This window comes from Vipera berus (genome assembly GCF_964194415.1).
Source record: "Vipera berus genome assembly, chromosome: 12".
Lineage (NCBI taxonomy): Eukaryota > Metazoa > Chordata > Lepidosauria > Squamata > Viperidae > Vipera > Vipera berus.
The window spans coordinates 7987705-8004625 of record NC_138215.1 but is presented as its reverse complement, the minus strand read 5'-3'; the positions used below and the strand labels follow the sequence as shown (position 1 = coordinate 8004625).

Sequence of the window (16921 nt, the reverse complement as noted above, 5' to 3'; positions counted from 1 at the left end):
ATTCTATTTGTTCATAACTATTCTTTTCTTTTCTTTTCCTATCTATATTCTCTTCTCTTCTATTCCATTCTTTCATTTTTCTATTCTATTCTATTCTATTCTATTCTATTCTATTCTATTCTATTCTATTCTATTCTATTCTATTCTATTCTATTCTATTCTATTCTATTCTATTCTATTCTATTCTATTCTATTCTATTCTATTCTATTCTATTCCATTCCATTCCATTCCATTCTATTCCTTTCGTAACTCTATGCAGTTCCATTCCCACTCCACTCTCCACCCCTCCCCTCCCCTAGACTCAATATTCCCTCCTCCAATGTCTCCTCATGCCAACCTATGTGGACGGTTGAGCTGAGAGAGAAAGAAGGGCCCCAAATCACCCAGGGAGTTTTATGTCTGGAGGACGGACTTCAGTCTGATCTCTTCAGCCAGTCCAGCATCTTCTCCACTGGACCACCTTAGTTCTTAATTAAGAGGGAAGGGCTGGCCCAAGTCACCCAGGAAGCTTCCGTGGTGGTGAAGAGACCAGAACCTGGATCTCCTCCACTGCTGGCCCATCCCCTTCCCCATTAGGCTCACAGCATCCTCAGTCATCACAGAGGGGAGGGGGAGGGCGGACGACACTTGGAAAGCCACCAGCTTCCTCACTTTGGAGTTGGACTGACAGGGTGACCTCCCCTTCATCCTGGTCCACCAAGCACTGATCCCTAAGTCTTCTTTCACTCCAGTGGCTTAAATAACACTGGTCAAGGCTTAGGGTGCTAAAGGTACAGGTGGCCCTTGACTTGCCTGTACATTTAGCAGCTTAAGCATCCTTAGGTTAGTACCCTAACCTTAAAATCATTTGTTTAGCGACCTTTAGAAGTTACAATGGCACTGAAAAAAAAAAGTGATTTGGAACCTGTCTTCATGCCTGTAACCACTGCAGCCACCCGACGGTTAGCATGATCGAAACGTGCCCAGTTGGCAACCGGCATGTGTTTACGATGGTTGTTAAGACAGAGTTCCCCAACCTTTTGGGCACCAGGGACTGGTTCCGTGGAGAGAGGTTTTTCCGTGGATCGGAGGGTGCGTGGTTTTGTGTGTTGCCTGCATACCACGGATGGGGCTTTGCTTGTTTGTGTGGACTGGTTGCTGGCATGCCACAGCCTGGTACCGGTCCACGGCCTGGGGTTTGGGGACCCCTGTTGTAAGCATCCTAAGATCACACGGTCGCGGTTTGCAACCTTAGCAAAGTCATTGGGGGGGGTGGCGGGGCGGGGAGGAAATCAGATTTGCCTAATGACTATGTAAATCGTTAAACCACCACGGCAAAAAGGTCGTAAAACCAAGCAGGACTCGTTTAACAATCGCCTTGCTCAGCAACGGAAAGTCTGGCCCCAACTGTGGTTTGTAAACCCTGGACTACCTGTGGTCAGCTTGGATCTTGGGTTTTCCTCCCTCTGTGGCTTAATGCATGGTGCAAACTCCACTCGGTGGAGTTGTCTGTGGGAACCCAGAAGAGGGATTAATTCAGGAGCCAAATGAAAATGTTCCCCCTTCCCCCCTTTTTAAGAACTCCTTTTTAAGAGAAGCAGCCTTTACCTGTGAGTCGCTCCTGCAAGGTTTGCACATCTTTCACGCTAGAATAGGGTCCCGATCCTACGACTGTCTTGGCTCCCATCTTGAAGAAGTATCTGGTGTCGCTCTCCAGTCCATTCACTTCAGCGCTGAAGGTACTGCCTGAAGAAGAGAGGAATGCTGGATGTGGTGGTTGTTAGTTGCGAAGTCTTGTCCGACCCATCCTGACCACATGGATAACGTTCCTCCAGGCCTTCCTGTCCTCTACCATCTTCCATCTAAGCTCACGTCTACTGCTTCAGTGACTCCATCCAGCCACCTCATTCTCTGTCATTCCCTTCTTCTCTTGCCCTCAACCTTTCCCAGCATGCTGGATGTGGTATTGGATCCTAATATTCCAGCCCCAAGGTTGCTGTCCAGTCTCTTCATAAAAGCCCCCAGGGATTAATTGTTCTCACTGTCAGGACATTTCTCCTAAGTTCTAGATCGCTTGTCTCCTTGATGAGTTTCCATCCGTTGTTCCTTGTCCTGCCTTCAGGGGCTTTGGAGGATAGCTTGACTCCCTCTTCTCTGGGGCGGCCCCTGAGACATTGGAACCCTGTTATTGTGTCAACCCTAGTTGTTCTTTCCATCAAACTTTAAAAAAGAAAGAGTGGGAGTTCGACTGCAGGATTGGAGTCAACATCTTGAATTCTGGACACCCACCTCCTCTTGCAGGCAACCTTGGATGTTCCTGTGCATTGGCGGACACAATGCTTACCCTCTCTGGTCAACAGAGTCCACATCTCATCCGGCTCGGTGCAGTTGGCATTGTAGAGGATAACATATTCCACAATGATGCCGTTCGGTTCCAAGGGGGGACACCAGTGAAGCTGGACCGCGTATGGGTTGATTGGGTGTAGCCGCAGGTCAGAGGGGGGAGTTGAGGGCCCTACAGGAGAGCAGCAGAAGCGACAGGAGACAGAAAGTCAGCAAGCAGGAGCTGGGTGAACCTCTGACACTCTTCCCCCCCCAGATTCCCTCCTAAATCAAATCAAATCAAATCCAGCCCTAGGGCCATATATGAACAAAATATCTAATAAAACTACTACATGTCTGTCTGATCTATCTATCATCTATCTATCTATCTATCTATCTATCTATCTATCTATCTATCTATCTATCTATCTATCTATCTATCTATCTATCTACCTACCTACCTACCTACCTTCCTACCTCTCTACCTCTCTATCTATCTACCTCTCTATCTATCTATCTATCTATCTATCTATCTATCTATCTATCTATCTATCTATCTATCTATCTATCTATCTATCTATCTATCTCCATCCATCTACTTATCCATCATCTATTCTATTATATATCTTTCATTTAACTATATACTACCTACCCATCCATCCGCTCACCTACCCACTCATCTATAGCTATATCCATCCAGACATCCATCCTTGCATCTACCTATCATCTATATAAATAAATAAAAATGACTATCTCCATAGATTTGCTTGCAACATCCTTTCTGGAGATTGACAGCTCTTGGGGATGAAGCAGATGAGGGCTAGAAATGGGGCCTTTTTGATGGTGGCTCTCTGATAGCAAAGAAAATTTGTCAAAGAAATACTAAATTTGCTTTTCACCCAATATATAATTTAGTAGTCTTCTGTTCAGGGGCATACGGAGATATGGGTATGCCTCTCTCTGTGTCTGTGTGTCTGTGTCTCTCTCTCTCTCTCTCTCTCTCTGTGTTTGTGTGTTTGTGTGTCTGTGTGTCTCTCTCTCTGTGTGTGTGTGTGAAAGAAGAGATGGGGCCTGTAAAGAGTAGGGCTCTGATTGTACAGTTGCCATCACCGTCTTCACTTTTTGAACTTGCATCTCCTTGCAGATGCCCCTGCTTTGGCTACTGAGGTTAAAAATATTTGAGAGTTTCTTTTCCTTCATTTGGAGAAAATATTTAGAAATCTGCTCAAGCTCTCTTTTTTTATTATTATTGCTCTGAATTTAACGGGCTATGGTTTCATCTGTACTATTAACTATTGTTGGTATTTGGAAGAGCAGTATAGGCAAGGCTTAAACATAAACGTTGAAATGGGTGACAATAGAAATAGAAAATAAAATAATAAAATAAAATAGTAACATAAATAAAAAATAAATAATAAAAATAAAATAAAATAAAATAGAATAAAAATAAAAGTGAAGTGAAGTGAAGTGAAGTGAAGTAAAAAGTAAAGTAAAGTAAAATAATAAAACAAAACAAAGACTAGAAACTTGTGGGCTTTCTTTTTTTTTTTTTTTTTGAGGACACTAGTACCTTTCCACTAGTACTAAAATTAATACCCTCCTTTGCATTCCCCTCCCCCTCCCATCCTCAGGTAACATTTCAGGCTGCTGGACTTACTGTCCGGAAGGGTGAAACACTCCACCACATTTCCAAACGGACTGTCCATTCCGACACCGTTGGATTGCACCGCAAACTCGTATCTTGTGAAGGGTTTCAGTCCGCTAATAAGAACATCCTCTCTAGAGCTACGGAGAAGAAGAAGAAAAATTCCCACAAGAGGATGAAACCGTGATCACAGGAGCTGGTGTCCTTCAAAGACTGGCCAGATTTTGGCAGCCTTTGAATGGTAGAGTTATAGAAAGAGAGGGCTGGAGGGGAAGGAAATGTCTCGGTTGCCAATGTGGGGCCTTTACCAGCTTCTGATTTAGCTGTTAATCTGTAAAAACAGATTAAAATCTGGTGGGCCAGAAAATCCGACAACTACCCAAGGAGATTTCTCTGGGCTGATCATGGGTATCTAGAAAGTCTAGTCAGGGTTATACAAAAGAAAAAGAAAGATTAAAGTATCTTAAAGTATCCCAGAAGGGACGCGGTGGCTCAGTGGGTTAGGATGCTGAGCTTGTCGATCAGAAGGTTGGCAGTTTGGCGGGTCGAATCCCGAGTGCCGCGTAACAGAGTGAGCGCCTGTTACCGTCCCAGCTTCTGCCAACCTAGCAGTTTGAAAGCACATAAAAATGCAAGTAGAAAAATAGGGACCACTGTGGTGGGAAGGTAACAGCGTTCCGTGCGCCTTTGGCATTTAGTCATGCCAGCCACATGACCACGGAGACGTCCTAGGACAAGCGCTGGCTCTTCGGCTTTGAAACGGAGATGAGCACCGGCCCCTAGATTTGGAAACGACTAGCACGCATGTGCGGGGGAACCTTTACCTTTACCTTAAAGTATCCCAAAACAACTTAGAAGACTAAATACTGTAATATAAAGGCAACTGGACTTTGTTTTTCCTTGAAGACGTTTTGTTTCTCATCCCAGACGCTTTTTTCAGAACTGAAGAAATGTCTTGGATGAGAAGCAAAAGGTGTTCAAGGAAAAACGAGAAAGTCTAGTTGCCTCTTGAAAAAGCACCTTTGGGACAACCAAGACCTGGATGACTACGAATCTCCATAAACAGTGTGATATCAAAGAGAAAGCATGAATGCTCCTCACTAAATTATCTGAATGGTTCCAATAAGAAAAAAAGTCTGTTTTTAATTCTTTGGTACGAAAAGCCCCCACATTAGTTCTGCTTGCAACTGTCCACTACCCAACAAGGACCTCACATGACCCAAATGACTTCATTTGTGCAGTGTATCACGACCCTTATGATGATCACTTACACTGTGGAGGATGCTCCTACCTTGTGTAATACATCACAAGCGAGGCGTTCTTTAACCCCCAGGGGCTGAAACGGACTGTGTAGTTGACAATCTTCATGGTGGTGAAGTTGGGCTTCTTCCACTGCAACCAAATTGTTGTGGAACTATTGGAATCAACATGGAGATGGCCAGGAGGTGGCGGGGGACCTTTCTGAACTGGAAAATCTGAGAAGATAATCAAGGAGGAGGAGGAGGAGGAGGAGGAGGAGGAGAAGGAGAAGGAGAAGGAAATAATACACCTGGAGCTATGGATACATGTATGGAAGGACCAGCATCAGTTACAGCCATTGCTTATCAGGCTAGCTTTCTTGTCATGAGGTTCTATACACCAAATGCTGTTCTCCTTTGGCATTTAGAGAAACGATACTGTGGGAACTCTCACAAAACAGAATGCTGTCAAGAGGATGGGCTTCCCCACTTACAAAATGGCGGCCATGTTAGACACAGGCAACCATAAAATACTGTACAGCTAACCCTCGACTTGTGACTACGATTGAGCCCAAAATCTCCATTGCTAAGTGAAACATTTTTTTAAAGTGAGTTTTGCCCCCATTTTACAATCTTTTCGCCAGAGTTGTTAAGGGTAGTAGTAGTAACACGGTTGTTAAGTGAATCTGGCTCCACAAATTGACTTTGCTTGTCAGAAGGTTGCAAAAGGGGATCACAGGACCCTGGGGACACCGCATAGCCGTCATAAATATGAGTCAAGTGCCCAGAGTTTGAATTTTGCTCACATGATCATGGGGATGCTGCAATGGTTGTTAAGTGTCAAAACCAGTCCTAAGTCACTTTTTGCAGTGCCGTTGTAACTTTGAATGGTCACTAAATGAAGTGTTGCAAGTCGAGGACTGGATGTACTTATTTTCAGGTTGCTCAGGTGTGGCTAAACAAGGTAATCCAAAGACCTAAACACAAAGCAAAGGCAATATTCAATGCCCAAAGCAGAAGCCAACCATTTTTATACCCACCATTTTCTGCACCAATGTTACAAGGGAATCCACAATTTAACAACCATTCCTTTAGCAACCATCCGAAGTCACAATAGCACTGAAAAAGTGACTTACAACTGGTCCTTATACTTGCCACCACTGCAGTATCTCCATGGTCCACGTGATCAAAATTCGGGTACGTGGCAACTGGCATGCATATAAGCATCCAAGAGTTGCCATTTGCAGCCCTTCCCAGTTAGCTTCCAACCAGCAAAGACAATGGGGGAAGCTGGATTCATTTAATGACTGCCTAATTCACTTAAATGCAGAGATTCACTTAATGGCCGTGGAAGGGTATGGCTGACTGATGAAAACTAATAAGTTTGAAATGCATATCAGTCTCCCTTAATTCTTTGTTAGCAATTTAAAATTTACACAAATATGAGCTGTCACCGGTGTGACTACTGCCTGTCGATGGCCTTCAGGTTAGGCTGACACAGGAAATAAAGATTTGTCCCATGTTTGGGGCCTAGCAAGGTAATCTAAAAATAGTTAACAAGCATTTGACATATATATATATATATATATATATATATATATATATATATATATATATATATATATATATATATATATATATATATATATATATATATATATATATATATATATATATATATATATATATATATATATATATATATATATATATATATATATATATATATATATATATATATATATTTGTGTAAATTACTAACAAAGAAGTAAGGGAGGCTGAGATGCATTTCTGACTCATTAGTCTTCATCAGTCAGTCATACCCTTCTGAGATTCGAACCTGGGCTGATTGCACATTAGGCAGTTGTTTTTACCTCTTGAGCCACAGGTTCTCTCTCGCTTTGTTAGCTTTCTGCAAGGGGAGAGATATGTGTCATATGTTAACTATTAGATTACCTTGCTAGGCCCCAAACATGGGGCAAATCTTTATTTCCTGTTTTCAGCCTTATCTCAAAGGCCATCGAACAGGCTGTAGTCACACCGGACAGTTCATATATTTGTGTAAATTACTAACAAAGAATTAAGGGAGGCACATTAGGCAGTAAAAACACTGCCTAATGTGCAATCAGCCCAGGATCGAATCTCAGAAGGGTATGACTGACTGATGAAGACTAATGAGTCAGAAATGCATCTCAGCCTCCCTTAATTCTTTGTTAGTAATTTACACAAATATATGAACTGTCCGGTGTGACTACAGCCTGTTCAATGGCCTTTGAGATAAGGCTGAAAACAGGAAATAAAGATTTGCCCCATGTTTGGGGCCTAGCAAGGTAATCTAATAGTTAACATATGACACACACACACACACACACACACACACACACACACACATATATATGTAATATATATGTAATTTTTTTGGATTGCTAACAAAGAATTAAAGGGAGACTGATATGATGATTTCAAACTTATTTGTTCTCATCAGTCAGCCATACCCTTCTGAGATTCGAACCTGGGCCAATTGCACCTTAGGCAATTGTTCTAACCTTTAGGCCACTGGCTCTTTCTCGCTTTGTTAGCTAAGAAGCAAGAGAGATATGTGTTAAGTGTTTGTTAAGTATTTAGAATACCTTGCTAGGCCCCAAACACGGGACAAATCTTATTTCCTGTTTCAGCCTAACCCAAGGCCATCCGCAGGCAGTAGTCACAGCAGTGACAGCTCATATTTGTGTAAATTTTTTGGATTGCTAACAAAGAATTAAAGGGAGACTGATATGATCATTTCAAACTTATTTGTTCTTATCAGTCAGCTATACCCTTCTGAGATTCGAACCTGGGCCGATCGCACCTTAGGTAATTGTTCTAACTGCTGTGACTACTGCCTGTGGATTGTTCTGCCTACCTCAAGATTTAACCAAATCTATTTCCTCCATGACTCTCTTGAGCTTCAGGATCATTAGTTAGCTGGATTCCTCATTAAAGAAAATCATTTTATCACTGGCTTTAGAAGAACCAACTATTGTATGCTTTAAACATTCTGTTGTTGTTGTTGTTAGCTGCGAAGTTGTATCCGACCCATCGTGACCCTATGGACAATGTTCCTCCAGGCCTTCCTGTCCTCTACCATCTTCTGGAGTCCATTTAAGCTCACGCCTACTGCATCAGTGACTCCATCCAGCCACCTCATTCTCTGTCGTCCCCTTCTTCTCTTGCCCTCAATCTTTCCCAGCATTAGGCTCTTCTCCAGTGGCCTTCTCATTAGGTGGCCAAAGTATCTGAGCTTCAACTTCATGATCTGGAAATATTTAAACATTCTAAACTCAAGCAAATAGCTGCCAACCAGATAATTTTCTTTAACCTCACTTTTTGAAGCTTAGGTTTGAAGCAGTTGCAAATATTCTTTTTTACTTCAACAGTTAACAAGAAGATACCTACCACCTACTGTTACAGGTGCTGGCTCGGTCCTGCCTTTCCATACAGCCGGATAACCATCTTCCTGTTTGTTGAAAGCCACCAGCTTGATTTCATAAAGCTGCCCAGGAACTAGAGAGAGTAAAACAGAGACGCAATTAGTGAACAAAAGAGGCAAAACCCAAGGGAAAAAAAAATGTGAGTTTAGCTGAACTCTGGCATCATGCTAGTTGGAAATCTGGAACCCATGGAAAGGTGACTTGATCTGGTTTCCGCAAAACTATCCCCCTTGGTTCAGAGTGACCTAAATTTTGGTGGTAGTAGATTCCCTACTCAGCCCAGTCATAAAAACAAAAATGTGGAGTTCCAAGGGACCTTCGCCATACGCAGGAAAACCAAGCACAGGTAGTTCTCGACTTACAGCCACAATTTGTTGCTAAGTGAGACAATTGTAAAGTGAGTTTTGTCCCATTTTGCGACCTTTCTTGCCACAGTTGTTAAGTGAATCACTGCAGCTGTTATGTCAGCAACATGATTGTTAAGTGAATCTGGCTTCCCCATTGACTTTGCTTGTCCGAAAGTCTCAAAAGGGGATCCAGAACACTGCAGCCGTCATAAAGGTGAATCACGTTGCCCAGTGTCTGAATTTGGATCCCGTGAACATAGGGATGCTGCAACAGTTGCAAGTGTGAAAAACAGCCACAAGTCTCCTTTTTCAGTACTGTTCTAACTTTGAACAGTCACTAAATGAGCTCTTGTAAGTCCAGGACTATCTGTGCCTAAAAAGCTGCTGTTTTTTGGGGGGAGAGCTTTGATCAGACCAGCGTGTTTAGTCTGTGGTTCAGTCCTGCGAATCCATGCAGGACTGGGTTTTATCCGACGAACTTTGTTTCTTAACGAAGGATAAAGAAAAGCATCTCGGGTGAACGTAATTTAGCAAAGGCGAAAAGACAAAAGCTGTAAATTACGCCTTCCTCAGCTGAAAATAAACTGCTAAATTCACTTTGTCTTTGGAATCGGGCATTAAGCCCCTGAACGTGAAAGTGGTAGAATCACAAGTTGCTACACTAACATAATTGGGTGAAATGATGGCTTAAACTCTCTCTGGGAAAGTAGAATGAAAACTGTGCAGGAGATTACGATGTTTCCCCCCTGATCCTTGAAAATAATATGCTTTATTGCAATGCTGGGAATTATTTCTGACAAATGTAAGAGCCCTTTTTCCGACTCTGCCCACCGAAGCCCCCGTGGAACATCAGAACATTAAAAGGTTTTCCCAGGGAACCACTAAACAGAAACCTGGGTTGTTTTACAGCTGGTTGCCTTTTTGGGCTCTGCCAACCACTGCTGCTATCCATCTCCTAAGTACGTAGCCAATAAAGCAGAGATCCCCAACCTTTTGGGCACCAGGCACTGGTTGCAACATGGAGAGAGCGTTAAGCCCCTGAACTTGAAAGTGGTAGAATCACAAGTTTCTACACTAACATAAGTGGGTGAAATGATGGCTTAAACGCTCCCCGGGAAAGTAGAATGAAAAGTCGTGTAGGAGATTACAATGTTTTCGTAAGTGAATCTGGCTTCCCCATTGACTTTGCTTGCCAGAAGGTCACAAAAGGGGATCCTGGGACGCTGCAACCATCGTAAATACGAGTCAGCTGCCAAATGTCTGAATTTTGATCATGTGACCTTGGAGAAGCTGTAATGGTCGTAACTGTGAAAAATGGTCATAAGTCACTTTTTTCCAGTGCCGTTATAACTTTGAACAGGCACTAACTGAGCTGTTGTAAGTTGAATCAAGAGCGCCTATGGAGAGTCCCAATCATCCAGATCATGATTTTCTGAAAGGTGCTTTTTCAAAAAGGCAAGTAGAGTTTCTTTGTTTTTCCCTTGAAGACATTTCACTTCTCATCTAAGAAGCTTCACTGATTCTGATAGGATGGTGTGTGTGTGTGGGGGGGGGGAGATGGAAGGATCATATTTCTTTGCAGTCATCTGGTCATTAGAACTCTCTCTGAGAGCCACTGGGGGTTTATTTGTGCCCTCAGGATTACCTGAATCATAGTGCAAATGGGTGTGGAATCTTCTTGGAACAGCCTGAAAGGACCATGTTGTAAACAGGATGTAAACGGTGTTGTATCCCACCACCTCGGTTGAGAGAGGGCTGCTCAATTTGAACATAGAGGGCCTCTTTCACCCCTCTTTCAAACCAGTAGTTCTCTCTATCCCGAGTGTGGACTTTTAGTGTCAAGAGGTGGCTGTTTGGTCACTTATTAATGAATGAATGGGGAATTGAAACTTCAAAATTAAAAAGATCAGTCATGAAGTATTAAAAGCAGGGCCGAAGAGCAATGCTTCTCAACCTTGTAAACTCCAGATGTGTAACATGGAGGCACCCAGTGCTAGGCTGCATTAACAGAGGGATAGAATCAAGTTCACATGAAGTATTAATACCACTTTACAATGCCTTGGTAAAGCCACACTTGGAATACTGCATCCAGTTTTGGTCACCACGATGTAAAAAAGATGTTGAGACTCTAGAAAGAGTACAGAGAAGAGCAACAAAGATGATTAGGGGACTGGAGACTAAAACATATAAGGAACAGCTGCTGGAATTGGGTATGTCTAGTTTAATGAAGAAAAGGACGAGAGGGGACATGATAGCAGTCTTCCAATATGAGCCTTGGTGGAGCAGTGGGCTAATGCCTCCTTAAGTAACACCAGCTGCCTGCAATTAGTGCAGGTTCGAGTCCCACCAGGCTCAAGGTTGACTCAGCCTTCCATCCTTCCAAGGTAGGTAAAATGAGGACCCAGATTGTTGGGGGCAATAAGCTTACTTTGTAATAATGCCGCTTGTGGGGGGGGGGGGGTGAAAGCCCTAATAAGCAGGCATATACATAGATTGTAAGCCGCCTTGAGTCTTCAGAGAAGGGCGGGATATAAATGGGATTTAAAAAAATATATCTCAGGGGCTGCCCCAAAAAAGAGGGAGTCAAGCTATTCTCCAAAGTACCTGAAGGCAGGACAAGAAGCAAAGGATGGAAATTAACCAAAGAGAGAAGCAACCTGGAACTAAGGAGAAACTTCCTGACAGAATAATTAACCAGTGGAACAACCTGCCTCCAGAATCTGTGAATGCTCCAACACTGTAAGTCTTTAAGAAGAGACTGGACAACCATTTGTCTGAAATGGTATAGGGTTTCCTGCCTGAGAAGGGGGTTGGACTAGATTACCTCCAAGGTCCCCTCCAACTTTATTATTATTATATAAAACTTTTATTCATAAAACATGAAACTCAGTCAACTGAATACTCAAATTGACTGGCACTAATGGTTGACATGGGTTGCTGCCAGCATCCTAGGTATCAACCAGGTATCTCCTTAAACTGTAAGATGTTCCGAGTAGCGCAGTTTTTTGTAGCTTTGCTGGAGTTATTGCAGGAAGCTGCAATTTCTTGATGTATTTTGCAAAGTTTTTGGACATAGTTCCTAGTTCCCCGATGACAATGGGTATCACTGTTACACGTTTCAATCCATAATCTCGCAGTTTCAATGGCCAGGTTGCAGTATTATTATTATTATTATTATTATTATTATTATTATTATTATTATTATTATTATTATTATTATTATTATTATTATTATTATTATTATTATTATTATTATTGGACTTCAATTGAATTTTCCAGCCAGCCATGCTGCATTGGTGCAGCATTTCAAAGCATGCTGGCTGGGGAATTCTGGGAACTGAAGCTCACCCAGCTGAAAGTTCACAAGGCTGAACTTCATTCAAGCAATGGCCAGCACCGCACGGGTGCCTCAAATCCAACAGCCTAACCAGAAAAACGCAGATGCTGGTGGAACGTTTCTTGCTTTTCTTCAACCTCTAAGGGAAGCAATTTGGTGTCCCCTAATTGTGGGTCAATGGTGCAAAAGGCCACTCCACAATCTCTTCCAGAAGTGGGTCGTTGAAAGGGCTCGATTGCCTGTTGCCAATATAGAAATGGGACAAGCTTTCCCCCCGCCCCCCGCTTTCTTAATCCAATTAAATAATTGCACGAGGCTGCAGCACCACTGCAGGCTGCCCAAGGCAACCCCCCCACCCCAGGCCAGTTCAAAAGGAACTTGGCAAGGGGAGGATTCGGCAACTGCCAACTCTGGCCAATTGTGCATAGACAGCCAAAAGGGCCATTTCTTCCTTTGGCTGCCTTTTTTCTTTTCCCTTTTTTCGCTGCTTTGTTGAAAGATATTCTTTAAACACTGTTCCATAACCCAATTCCCTTTCTTTACACTCTCTCTCTCTCTCTCTCTCTCTCTCTCTCTCTCTCTCTCTCTCTCTCTCTCTCTCTCTCTCTCTCTCTCTCTCTTTTTTTTTTAAGGATCTACTTATTCAGAACGGCTGGAATGGCCCAGAGTTTACAAATAGAAAGAAAATGGGGTAATTCTCTCTTGGAGCACCCAGCCGCTTGTTCCCAAAGGATCTTCCCTCTACCTCTTCTCATTAGCTTTCCCTGATGAAGCCCTGCTAATTAAGCATGTGTCTATTCAGTGCCTGTGGTGCAAGGCAGCCAGATCTTTTCAGCTCCACAAAGCAGCCTTTAAGTGCCCCTTTTTTAGCCCTGCCAACTTATCACTCTTGCTTTGACTACATTGTGGGCAGGACTTGGGGGTGGGGGGGAAGAAAGGGAGGGCTGCCTTCCAAAACTGGCCTTCCCCACCAGAAAAAGCACAAGACGGAGTGGGAGGATCCAAAGGTCCAGCCACATTTGCATCTGGAAGAGAAATCGCATTTAAACAACCTTCTCTGCTGGCTCTGCAGATCAAGAGAGGGGGTTTTGTTTAAAAAAAAATCTGCACTAAAATAAGGTTGGCAGCTGCGGGAACGGAAGGACAAAGGGAGAAATGGGCCGGTGGCTATTGGGGTGGGGGAGGAAGATCCAGAAGTGTCCAGAGCATTCGTTAAAAGGGTAAATCCTACGTTTTTCCCTTATGCAAGGGATAAAATATGTGCCCGGACATCACGATGAAAACCCTGCCCCTTATGTCCCTAAGGCGCTTTTTGTTGTTGTTGTTGTTAAAAAGGTGCAGAGAAGAGCAACTAGAATGATTAAAGGCCTGGAGGCTAAAACGTATGAAGAACGTTGCAAGAATTGGGTACGGCCAGTCTAGAGAAAAGAAGGACACAATATTTGAGAGGTTGCCACAGAGAGGAGGGGTTCAACTTCTTTTCCAAGCCCCAAAAAGGCAAAACAAGAAACAGTGGATGGAAACTAACCAAGGAGAAAAGCAACCTAGAACTAAACAATCAAGGAGAGAAGCAACCTGGAACTAAGGAGAAACTTTCTAACAGTGAGAACAATTAACCAGTGGAACAACCTGCCTCCAGAAGCAGTGAATGCTCCAACACTGGAAGTTTTTAAGAAGAGACTGGACAGCCATTTGTCCGAAATGGTATAGGGTTTCCTGCCTGAGCAGGGGGTTGGACTAGATGATCTCCAAGGTCCCTTCCAGCTCTGTTCTGATTACAGTCAGGGAAGGAATGTGTTTCTCTGCTTTAAGCAAAGTTTGCCTAACAGTTCTTATCATTATTATTATTGTTGTTGTTGTTGTTGCTGTTGTTATTATTATTATTTCATCCCTAGTCCTTCTTTTTGTTAGACTAGACATAGCTAGTTCCCTTATCCATTCATCATATAGTTTAGCCTCCAGACCCCTAATCATCTTTGTTGCTCTTCTCCACACTCAGTGTCTTTTTTGTGTTGTGGTGACCAGAACCGGGTGCAGTATTCCAAATGTGGCCTCACCAGTATAATATAAAGCGGTGCTAACACTTCACATGATCTTGATACTATCCCTCTGTTGGCATAGTATCTCTGTCATTTTTGCATCTAATCTGATATTATTTTGGCTGAGATCTTCCACTCTCTCGTCCAAGCGCTCTATGCATACAGCCATGCCTTGAAATGCAAGTAAGATGTCTGCCCTCATTTCTGTTAGCTTCTCATCCATAAGTTCTGTAAGCTTCTCATCCATAAGTTCAACTAATTGTTGAGATTGCTTTTTCATAGCCTCTTGCAAAACATCCTGCAAGTCTTTAACTGTAAAAGTTGGTACAGATGCAGGTGCAGGTGCAGAGGGGGGGGGGCATTAAGGCTTGTAACGAAGATTGCTGCACCGGAGAAGCCCCCGCACTTCTAGGAACTTTTGAAGATTTGGCAGCCATTTTCACCCACTATTGCCTGCTACGCACTTTCACTTTCATCAAACTCCACAAAATCCACCGAGTTAAAGATCATAAATTCACTTTCACCTGATTCTCCTGTATCGCTCTGCCTGCATCCAAGTTCTCTAAAGTTCTCTCTTGCTGGCAGGGATGGTTGCTGATGCCCTGCTCTGCTCCAAAAGCCCGGAGCAGAGGCGCCCCGCAGTCCGGAGCAAACTCAGGCTTCGGGGGGCTCAATCCTTCAGCCGCCAGAATTTTAGCTCTGGCGGCCCCGGAGAGCTCTACCCCTACCTGAGCGCTCACCCCCTCCTCTTCTCCTGAGGAGCGAGCCGTCAAAACAGCTGATCGGTGCTGTTTTCGGTGGCTCTACGGAGACGACGGGGCTGACAGCCAGAATGGCTGCCTGCCGCGAAGCCTTGCCACCCGGAACCTGTTGGCATAGTATCAAGACTGCACTGGCTCGTTGCAAAAAGAAATTTACAAAGGTTTAAAAAACACCTCTGTAACATAGAAGGAAAAAAAAACCCCAACAACCCAGAAGATGAGAGAAAGAAAAAGAAAAATGTCTAAATGAAGTGATTTTTGCTTTTCTTTGTAGCAGTTACAAACTGAACCATTGCTGTTCCCGCCTTCCTCAGTTCTAGAGCATAAATCTCTTCTCCCCTTAAACAGACCTCAACAGATCAATCCGAAAATCACCAGTTCATTTTGAATCCGTTTTCAGCGAAAGGTCCATCCACCCAAGTCCCTGAGAAGTGGACTCCTCCAGAAAGCTTACCTAATTGGGTCAGTTCGTGTTGCTTCGCCTTCTTCTTCAGCTTTATGGGTCCGACATCCCAAAGACGGTTCCCTGGACCTTCTGAAGGGATCTCAACGCGTGACTCCTCCATGGGTATCTCTCGGTAATACAGCTTGTAGCCTGAAATTTGGCCTTGGTTGGGTGGAGGCTGCCAACGTATCAAGAGCGAGTCCATTTTGGCTTGGACCACTAACTCAGTTGGGGCAAAGGGAACTAGGACAAAGGAGAGCAAAGCTATGAAACGCTGCCCAGCTGACCAGGTTAGTCTCCATAGTCCAGGGGTAGGCAACCTCGGCTCTTTTATGACTCATGGACTTCAACTCCCAGAATTCTGGGAGTTGGAGTCCATGAGTCATAAAAGAGCCAAGGTTGCCTACCCCTGCCATAGTCCACTGGCATCTTCATATTTTCCCCCCATCCTTTCCTTCTCAAATTTGCCTCTGGCTATAAATCAGTCTGAATTACAGTACAGGTTAATCCTTGACTTACTACAATTCGTTTAGTGACCGTTCAAAGTTACAAGGGCACTGGGAAAAAAGTGACTCGGCTGTATTTCACACTTAGGACCGCTGAAGCATCCCCGCGGTCAGTCATGCGATCAAAATACGGACACTTGACAACTGGTTCGTATTGATGGTGATTGCGGCACCCCGGGGTCTTCTGATCCCCTTTTGTGACCTTCTGCCTGGTGAAGGTCAATGGGGAATCCAGATTCACTTAACAACTGTGTAACCGACTTAACCGCTGCATTGCTTCACTTAACAACAGTGGCAAGAAAAGTCGTAAAATGGGGCAAAATTCATTTAACGAATGCCTCGCTTAGCGACAGAAATTCGGGGCTCAGTTGAGGATTGCTCTGCTTTAAACCCAGAAGAGACCAACATGAGTTGGTGGAGCAGTGGGCTAATGCCTCCCTAAGTAACACCAGCTGCCTGCAATTAGTGCAGGTTCGAGTCCCACCAGGCTCAAGGTTGACTCAGCCTTCCATCCTTCCCAGGTAGGTAAAATGAGGACCCAGATTGTTGGGGGCAATTAAGCTGACTTTGTAATAATGCCGCTTGGGGTGTGTGTGAAAGCCCTAATAAGCAGGCATATACATAGAATGAAGGCTACTGCTAAGCTTGTAAGCCGCCCTGAGTCTTCGGAGAAGGGCAGGATATAAATGGAATTAAATGAGTTGGGGGAAAGAAATGAGAAGGTCCCCTTCCATAGCTTGTGGGTGGACCCATTTCTCTCTCTCTCTCTCTCTCTCTCTCTTTAAAAAATAGACTTCTACATGAGAGGTGATTGCTACATCCTCATTCTTC

General features: G+C 43.7%; 1 protein-coding gene across 1 annotated transcript in view; it reads right to left on the bottom strand.

Annotated features, from left to right (window-relative positions):
- IGDCC4 (immunoglobulin superfamily DCC subclass member 4) overlaps positions 1-16921 on the bottom strand; it is a gene marked incomplete at its 3' end in the record, with an annotated part of 80076 nt that overhangs the window by 7199 nt on the left and 55956 nt on the right. Inside the window, 7 exon segments of the mRNA XM_081337606.1 lie at positions 1589-1726; positions 2325-2532; positions 2536-2587; positions 3956-4087; positions 5239-5422; positions 8621-8728; positions 15594-15827. Coding sequence (XP_081193732.1) covers positions 1589-1726; positions 2325-2532; positions 2536-2587; positions 3956-4087; positions 5239-5422; positions 8621-8728; positions 15594-15827 — 1056 coding nt within the window.